Raw genomic sequence first — 9993 nt, 5'->3', positions numbered from 1 at the left:
TCAGGGCAACCCCGGGATCAGCCCAGGCTGGGAGGAGCATTTGGAGCAGCCCTGGGAGAAGGACTTGGGGGTGCTGGGGGTGAGAGCTGGAGCTGCCCCAGCCCTGAACCCCTGCCCTGGGCTGAGCCCCCAGCCTGGGCAGCAGGGCAGGGGGATTCTGCCCCTGGGCTCAGGTGAGACCCCACCTGCAGAGCTGCCCCAGCACAGGGAGGAGCTGGAGCTGCTGCAGAGAGCCCAGGGGAGGCACCAGGATGGTCAGAGGGATGGAGCAGCTCTGCTGGGAGGAAAGGCTGGCACAGCTGGGATTGTTCAGCCTGGAGAGGAGAAGCTTTAGGAAGACCTCACTGTGCCTGAAGGGAGCCCACAGGAAACAAAGAGGGAGGCTGTTCACAAGGGATGGAGTGACAGGACAAGGGGGAATAGCTACCCACTGCCAGAGGACAGGCTAGATTATTTATTAGGAAGGAATTCTTTGTGAGGTTGGTGAGGCCCTGGCACAGGGTGCCCAGAGAAGCTGTGGCTGCCCCTGGATCCCTGGCAGTGTCCAAGGCCAGGCTGGACAGGGCTTGGAGCACCCTGGGATAGTGGGAGGTGTCCCTGCCCACGGCAGGGGGTGGTGCTGGATGAGCTTTAAGCTCCCTCCCAACCCAAACCATTCTGTGGTTCTTTGATTCTATGATTACTCACTGCTGTCCTGGCTACTGTGCAGTTGGTAGTTTTACCCTGATTATTCCTAGAAGAAAACAACATTCTCATAAAAGACCATTATCAAATTAAGCAGCCATTACTGTTGTTTTGAATCACAGCACAGAAACAAAGTACTTGTGGTCTGCTTTGTCCTTCTCAAGACGTAAATCCACCTGATCCAGAGCAGGACGTTGTAGGGATGGCTGTAAGTGCATTTGGTGCTGATGTTGCTGTCTCACAGATTTATACTGGACTTGGCCTCCAAAGAAGGGGAAAGTAGGTAATGGGTATTTTACTGCCTCTCCTCTTCTTGTTAAATTGTCTTCATTTTTTTACTTAGCATCTGCCTCACTGAGTACTCATCATCTGCTACTGAGCCATCTGATGTACAACAGATGTTAAGCACTTAGTGAGGCAGAGAAGGAGGTAAAAGTGTCATATCATGATTAAATACTTGCTCCAGCTATTCTATAGGGTGACCATAGTGCTTTGTTCTTACATTTAATGTTACAGTGTACTGAACAGGAATAGGCACGTGGTTTGGATTAAGCTTGCAACTGCTCTAGTAAAAATAATCCTGTTTTTAAGCGAAGGGTTTTTTCATAGTAAGAAAAAAAAATCGCAAAATATTTTAAATGCACTTCAGAATTATGATTTATGTCTGTCATTAAGATTCTCATCAGAAACTTGGCTGGTGTTAATTGCTGCATTAACTTCCCTAGGATTATCATATTTTTTACCATTCTTGTGTAAAAGTGAGATTATCTGGCAGGTTTTCTTTCCCCGGCAAGCATTCCAGCTGAAAGCTGGTGCAGTTTATGGGGCAGCAAATTTAACCACAGGAGTCTCTTCATCCTGCAACAGTAGTCTGAGCTTGTAGCAGAGTAGGAAATGAGTGGAAGTTGGAGCAGAAGTTGTCATTGAAGCAGAATTAGATAACAATCTGCTTTCAAGTAAATTTTAAGAACTGAGAAAATTTGTGGAATATTGTCGTGCATCTCCAGGTATTTTCACATTGACATATTTGATCAGACAAGGAGGAATAAGGAGGGAGGAATTATTCTTCTTCTTATTATTATTAATAAGGAGGGAGGAATTTGTCTTCCCTGAGAGGTGTGATTTGTGTGAGCAGTCAATGGTGAGATTCAAACCCCAGAACAATGAGACCCAGTTTTGGGGTCTTAAGTAAAAGGCAGGAGTTTGGGATTTGGAAGGGTTACCTGGCTCAGTGTCCATAAGTCAGAGCAGTGGCTTGATGATATATTTCCTATAGAGACAACAGGTTTTCCACTAACAAGACAATCATATTCGTGTTTTCATAGGAATTCTGTCCAGATTTAGCAATTCTTTTGTACTTTTGTGTTGGTTTTGAAAGGTTGTTTTCAATGACTTGATATTAACAAACAAAAGGAGTTTAAAAATTGCAAAAAAATTCTAGGAAGGTGTAATTTGTCGTATAATTTGAGAAGTATCCTGTATTTACAAAGCATCATATTTAATTAAACTAAAAATTTACTTCTACAGTAAAGTAGTGATTTCAAGTGTGTGAATGACCAGAAATAGCTTTTGATTGTAAATTATCACACAACTTTGCAGGATGAGAAAGACACAGGTATTTCAAGCATTCCATTTTTATTTGAAGCTCAGTGGAGGGACTAGGACTATTCTTGCTGGTTTCAGGAGCTTTGGAAGCTGGTTCTACACCCCAGTGTTTGGAAAACTAACTCATCAGGCCAGCATGTGTAATATTCCAAATCAAATAATAGTATTTTTTTTGTTAAAAGAGTAACTGAAGAGCTCTTTCAAGCCTTGCTCAGGGCACCTGTGGTCATGTTCTTTCTCCAGTTGGTTCTGAGTGATGAAGTTCTGGAATGGTCTGCCCAGGGAGGTGACGGAGTCACCATCCCTGGATGTGTTTAAGAAAAGCCTGGATGTGGCACTCAGTGCCATGGTTTAGTTGAGGTGTTGGGGCATGGGTTGGACTCGATGATCATGAAGGTCTCTACCAACCCAGTCATTCTGTGAATTCTGTGAATTCAGGGAGGCTTCATCCATTTCCTTTTATCTTATAGCGTGTAAAGATTCTGCCAGTGCCCTTCTCACTGTCCTCTGCTCTCACATCTTCCCTGGAGATCCTGACCAGTGCATTGCTTGTTCAATAGTGAAATTTTGGTTTAGTTCTACAGGCTTCTTTTTTGGGGGAGTGCAAATGTTCCCCTTCTGTCTGATTTCTCCAAGGACTCTCTGTCCATCCACCACACCTCTGTGGTATTGAGGAAGTCACAGTACTGGAAGTGTGTCCAAATCTGCCTGTTTCCCACACACATCCATGTCCAGGCACAGAGAAGGACCCCTAGATGCACCACTTTCTGCCCAGAATGAATCACACAATCATAGAACATTTTGGGTTGGAAAGGACCTTAAAGATCATCCGATTCCAACTGGATTATGCAGTTCCAAACCACACTAGAAAGCCTCTCTCCCTGGATGCTTTATTTCCCACCCCCATTAGAGCTCCAGCCCCAGGCTAGCAATGCTTGAAGCCCTTGTCACAGGGTTAGCAAGGCTGGCACCTGAGCTGTCACCTCTCACCTTGTCTGGAGCCCCCTCTGTCCCCAGCTGCCACCGTCCCCACAGGGGCTGTGCAGCCTCAGCTGCACCAGCTGCTCAGCCAGGTGGTGACCTGCAGGACACGTCTGCTTCCAATCAAACCCCTCCCTCGGCTGCAGGGTCCAGAATTTGTCTGATCTTGACTTTCTAGGAGAAAAATAATGATTTTGTAATGACGTGCCAGTGCGAATTTACCCAATTAAGGACGAGTGGCTTAAATAAAGTAGGTATCACCCACATTTTATGTACTTTTGCATAATTTACTTAATTTGCTCCACTGAAAGCAATACATTTACAACGAGTAACAGTATTCCTTAATGACTAATTTTAAAACAAGCAGTTAAATAAGGAAGTAGATTTTATTTTTAAAAATAGACTGTATTTGTTAAATAATCAAAGACAAGTATAAGCAGATTCTTCTTGAAATTTCTCTGCTTAAAGTCAGGTAAAGAGAAATCAAAGTAAGGCAATAATATTAGAATGTTATTGTTTTGAACTTCACTGGAATAAGGAGATAACCTCCTTCCCTCTAAAGTTGTTGACCTCTTTGCAACTGCTAATCATCAAAGACATAGCAGTTTAAATAAGCTAGATAATACTAAGTTACAAACAACATAACTAAAGTTATAGAAAGAAACTTACTTAATTTTCATGTAATTTCATGCTGATTTTTAAACTGCTGCTTGTATTCCCTAACAAAATAAAAGGAGGAAGGTAGGCTCATTAAAGAGAACAAAAAAGAAGTGACTTTAGAGATTCTGTTCCTCATAATCATCAGAATAGCAGATTGCATCATTAATAAAGAAAAAACCCAATGTTTTATACACCCTGTGGTTGGAATACCCACAAGGTGGTTGGCTCACCCAGAATGTTTTTGCTTAATGCTGGCTTTTAAATAAGCACCAAGAAGACTAAGGTATGTTCATGTTGTGCATGTTATTATATTTACTTATGTTGCTAGAAAATACCTACAGCTATAGGCATATAAACCCCCAACCCTGAACAACCAAGATTCCTGCGCTAAAAAAGGAAAAATTTAGAAAGATTTAAAAAGTAGCCAGAATATTTTTTTACTGAACTTTATTTTCATGTTTCTAAAATACCAGAATTTGGAATGCCACGGATTTCTCCATGAGGCAAATTCAAATGTGACTTAAAAGTCAGTCAGGAATAAATGAGGGTCTTGCATTTTCTCTCCAAAACAATGCAATGAAAGGGGAAGAAACTGTACAACCATCATCATTCATGTGGCAACAACAGATCTGATTGCAGCAGACAAAACAAGTTCTTTAAACTGTGCATTGCTGGGAATAATAAGAGTGGAAAAATACAAAGAAAATAATTTTTCTGACTATTTCCATGTAGGTCTGCTCTTCCTGTTGTCATTCTTCTAGTGGATGTGCCTCATCAGTCTAAACTGTTGGTTTCAGTATGTTTTCCCAGTGTGATGTAGGACATTAACTGTTCTTCCTAGTGAAACCAAAATGAGATGACAAGAAGAACATTAAAGTGATCTTTTAATTTTGTCCCCAGAGATGAAAAGTAAACACAACATGCTCATGCATGGCTTCCTGTAGAGATACTGTAGTGCTGAAAGTCATCTAAAGAATCTCTTCAGGTGGGGAGTGGGGACCTGTTGCTATTCTAGGAAAGAATTTTGGCTCACTGTCTGTAAATCAATGCAGCTCCAGCTAGTAAAGGAAAAAATCTTCATAATGGAAGAGAGGGACAGTAGAGTTGTAGACAATTAGATACACACTAAACTCTTCTTTGGTCAAATCGAACACACAAAAACAATCTCAGCTGCGTAGGATTTCAAGATGTTAATCTGGAGACAGTCATAGAAAATGGTTCTTTGTCAGGCTTCCTTGACAGAGATGCAGAGAAAGCAAATACCTGAACTAAATGTTCCTGTCATGCCTTTGGGTTTATAAGGAAACTTTTCTTTTGTGATTTTGCATTGTTAAGAGGCAATTTATACTTGCATCTATCTGACAGCAGATGCTATTGTGCCTTAACCTGACACTAAAACAGCTTTCTTTTCCTCTTTCTGATAAAATATAACAAAGCCATATTTGCTGCGTGCAGGCCTCTCCTTGTTAAAAACAACTTCTTTTCACGCTGCAGGTCTTCCAACTACTGGCTGAACCGCATCCAGTCGTTCCTGTACTGCAACGAGAACGGGCTCCTGGGGAGCTTTTCCGAGGAGACCCACACGTGCACGTGTCCCAACGACCAGGTGGCGTGCCACGGCTCGCTGCCCTGCACGCTGGGCGACGGCCCCGCCTGCCTGAGCTGCGCGCCCGACAACCGCACGCGCTGCGGGAGCTGCAACGCCGGCTACATGCTGAGCCAGGGCCTCTGCAAGCCCGAGGTGGCCGACTCCACCGAGCACTACATCGGCTTCGAGACGGACCTGCAGGACCTGGAGATGAAGTATTTGCTGCAGAAGACGGACCGGAGGATCGAGGTGCACGCCATTTTCATCAGCAACGACATGCGCCTCAACAGCTGGTTCGACCCCTCGTGGCGCAAGAGGATGCTCCTGACTCTCAAGAGCAACAAGTACAAGTCCAGCCTGGTCCACATGATACTGGGCCTCTCTCTGCAAATTTGCCTGACTAAGAACAGCACCTTAGAGCCCGTCCTTGCTGTTTATATCAACCCTTTTGGGGGCAGCCACTCTGAGAGCTGGTTTATGCCTGTGAATGAAAATAATTTCCCAGACTGGGAGCGGACTAAGCTGGACTTACCCCTTCAGTGCTATAACTGGACGCTGACTCTGGGCAACAAGTGGAAGACATTTTTTGAAACTGTGCACATCTATTTGAGGAGTCGAATAAAGTCGAACGGTCCAAATGGCAACGAGAGCATCTACTACGAACCCCTGGAATTTATTGATCCCTCAAGAAATCTGGGCTACATGAAAATCAACAACATCCAAGTGTTTGGCTACAGCATGCACTTCGACCCAGAAGCAATCCGAGACTTGATTTTGCAGCTGGACTACCCCTACACTCAGGGCTCACAGGACTCAGCACTTTTGCAGCTGTTGGAGATTCGGGACCGTGTAAATAAACTCTCTCCACCCGGCCAACGTCGTCTGGACCTCTTCTCTTGCTTGCTCCGTCATAGACTCAAACTGTCTACCAGTGAAGTGGTGAGGATCCAATCTGCTTTGCAGGCCTTTAATGCCAAATTGCCAAACACAGTGGATTATGACACAACCAAATTATGTAGTTAACCATAAATGTGAAGCACAACACAAAACTTTGAAGGAGTTTTTACAGTGCTTTTGTGGAACAGTTTATGTTTGGAAGAGTAAATTTAAATTGTCTTTTCAATATCTGTCTTATATCAGTCAATACTGTTGGATGGCAATTTACACACATGAACTTGCTGACAATGAATATATTATACCTGCAGTTTTGGTTTATGAATGAAATAAATACTGACACCAGTCTAGAAGACATTCTACTTTTTACAATAAATTTCATTTGTAATTTTATATGTTCCGTGGCAATGCTTTTGTGCATTACATCCTCTAGAGGGAACATAGAAGGAGACCAATAAAATTTTGTAGCTGAACAGTTATTACAAAGAAACGCTGTGGGATTCTTTTTTCTTACACAAAAGTAGTAACTTTGATACACTTTTGTGTGTGTTGAACTCAGGAGGGTAGGCAAAGAGAAGAGATTGAGTCCAGATTTTAAGAGAAACTGTCAAAATTCAAAGCCATGGCATATTTTAATTTTAGGATGTGAATCTAGGAGTTCATGCTGGGCTGAAGTGACCACTGTAGCATTGCTCCACTTGAGGCTTGTGCTTTCCAAGGTGCTCAATGTGACCCCAGGGTGATCCCAGGGAGTTTAGGATGTGCAGGAGGCTGGAGCTGTGGGATGCACAGCAGTGCAAGGCTGCATTAGCTCTACAGGAGACAGGGGAGAGGCTGTCTGCAAATGACCAAAATGCTTTTCAATGCCCCTGATCCTTTGCTTTGCATATTTACCAAAAGAATCAAGCATATGTAAACGTTGCCTCCTCCCAATGCACACACTATAATATTCAGAATTCTCTGTTTTGAACTGCTCACTCAAGTACAGCCATGCTGCTTAGATTCAAATTAATGTTAAAAATTTCCCTGCCAATGCAGATGTTTAGTAGATGGGTGTTTTTTCCATTTTTTTCAGTTTTTTTCTTAAAAAAAACCTCCCCTTTTACAGATACAAGAAATCCAGTTTATAAAGCTGCCAGTGCAAGTCATTAATTAAACATTATCAATTCCTGAAATAAATTAAATGTGAATGTCTGTGGATCAGAATTAGGTTCTTTGCTGTTTGACATTCCCAGCAGATAAAAAGCACATCTGAGACAGCAGAACCTGGGACTCACAAGAAGCTTTTGCTGCCTCTTGCAAGAGAACAGAACAATTGTCTGGATTGTCAGAAGTGCCCATTAGTAAATGCAGGGTAAAATGAAGGAAATTGATACAAAATGGTTTAGTAGTCCCTCCTCACATTCATTCTGAATCTGTGTCACAGACTTAAAAGTCAATTTGTATTTTTTAAATGGGAAGGAATTACATAAAGAAAGATATTTTATGGGCAAGCACATAAAGCAAAAACCTCCATTTCATTCATACACAATTTTAACTCAGCTGGACTCCGACAAAATTCACTTTATTAATTTCAATTTATTGTATTACAGTGAGATCTGAATTCAGCCTAATCTAAGATGCACTGCTCACTTCCAGCAAGATCCCAGCAACACAGAGAAAACACCTTGTAGTGAATGTAGACAAGCTAAAATACAAGGGCAAAAACTCTTCAGAAAGTCCACTGCCAAGGGAAATCTTTTCCTTAGTGATTCCTCTCTCTCCATGACTCTTGTAAATATTTATCTGCTTTATTGTTTCACTGCCACCATTTGGATAATTCCTCAAATGTTCTATACTAACAAGTCACTCAGAGCTAAAATTAACAATTATTTTTCCCCCGTGTTTTTTGTTTGTTGGTTTTTTTGGTTTTTTTTTGGTTGTTGTTGCTGGAGGAATTAACCTCTGGAAGAATTCCTGTTTGTCTTCAACTTACAGCTTTCTTTTGGTGATAAATAATGTATGTCAGGCCCTCTTCTACATATCCAGATTTTGGCTTGCTCTTGCATTAGTAAGATCTCCCTAGTTAAAATTCTCAGTATTCCTGTTTTCATCTTCAAGTCTTTATTTTGCTCTTTTGTTATGCCTTTGGCAACTATTATAACTTGCAAAATTAGACAGTTGGATTTTACGAAGTACCTTGTGTAGTCTTTTCAAACAAGTGAATCCTCCTTCTTAAGATTTTCCCCCATGACTATTTTTTCTTTCTTGGCTGAGTTATGGGGGTTTTTTTACATATCTTTCTCTGCCAAGATTTAAAGTTTTTCACTGTGCAGAACGATATCTGTAATAGAAGATACAGATCAGAAGAAGCCCCAAAAGTGGGACATCGTTTAATTATTACATAACACATTCACTGTGTTGGACTGGAGTAGTGGAAACCTCCTGTCATTACTCACCAGTTTTGTGCCAGATTTCCTAGCCCACTACTCATATTTTGGAACTTGTAAGCTCATGGAAGAGGGAGAGTTTCTATTTTACCAGACCTGGATTCTATAAAGATAAATATGATAGGAAAAAATACCCTGTAAGTATATAGTGAGGGAAAAAAAGGGCACAAGTTTATCTGGTTCTCAAACAGGAGACAAAAATATTTCCCTTTTGACACTTTTTTTCCCAATTGGAAACTTTCTGTGTTCTCAAAAAAAAGTTCAGGATATTTTTTTAGAAAAAGATGAGTCTGGATAAGCCCAATCAGCAAACAACTTGATCCATAAGAAAGTTTTGTAATAAGATATGAACCCAAGGGTGGAGAAGAAAGGTCTGTGGTTACATCCATGTGTACTCTTTTCTATCTGGGCATTGCAGATATTTGGAGTGATCAGATTCCAGTGCTTTCTGCTGGCATTCACCAATGCTGTTATTTCCTGCCATCATAAACTGGAAAAAAAACCTCAAAAAACAACAAAGCATGGAAAGGATGGAAACAGAGCATCACAGAACCATGGAAATCCAGACTTATTTGGTCTGGGAGGGACCTTAAAGCCCATCCAGTGCCACCCCTGCCATGAGCAGGGACACCTTCCACTAGCCCAGGTTGCTCCAAGTCCTGACCAACCTGGCCTGGGACACTTCCAGGGATCCAGGGGCAGCCACAGCTTCTCTGGGCACCCTGTGCCAGGGCCTGCCCACCCTCACAGGGGAGGATTTCCTCCCAATATCCAATCTAAATGTACACTTCTTCTATTTAAAGCCACTCACCCTTGTCCTGTCACTGCCTGGGTACTGCACCCATGGAACAGCACAATGACAGCCCAGGACAATATTCAGAACAAATTCCAGTGACTACAGGTACAATCACCAGGTATTTGTTAATTAGAACACAGTCACCATGTTGCTTCAGTGAAGGCCTGTCTGATAAAGAGCTCTTCTAACACTATTTTCCAAGCAAATCCAGTTCAGATCATGTCTGAGGTGTGGGAGCCAGGCTAATGTCTATAAATTCTATTGTGGGAAGAGACTGCAGTAGGGATGGGCCCCCTTATCACTATCTGGGAACCAGAATTAGGTTTCCCAGACTGATCTAAGTCTCTGGGTGACAA

The 9993-nt window shown here is 42.1% G+C and overlaps 1 protein-coding gene across 1 annotated transcript; it reads left to right on the top strand.

The window, feature by feature from the left end:
• Nucleotides 1-886: 886 nt before the first annotated feature.
• Nucleotides 887-6891, top strand: LOC121359735 (BMP/retinoic acid-inducible neural-specific protein 3). Its single transcript, XM_041478896.1, has 2 exons — nucleotides 887-963; nucleotides 5425-6891. Exons 1-2 carry the CDS (start codon nucleotides 887-889, stop codon nucleotides 6539-6541), a joined length of 1194 nt encoding a protein of 397 aa, XP_041334830.1. The 3' UTR covers nucleotides 6542-6891.
• Nucleotides 6892-9993: the final 3102 nt, after the last annotated feature.

Source organism: Pyrgilauda ruficollis, unplaced genomic scaffold, assembly GCF_017590135.1.
Source record: "Pyrgilauda ruficollis isolate IOZ18807 unplaced genomic scaffold, ASM1759013v1 scaffold47, whole genome shotgun sequence".
NCBI classification, from domain to species: Eukaryota; Metazoa; Chordata; class Aves; order Passeriformes; family Passeridae; genus Pyrgilauda; species Pyrgilauda ruficollis.
The sequence above is the reverse complement of the archived record's forward strand: the minus strand, read 5'-3'. Positions and strand labels throughout refer to the sequence as shown.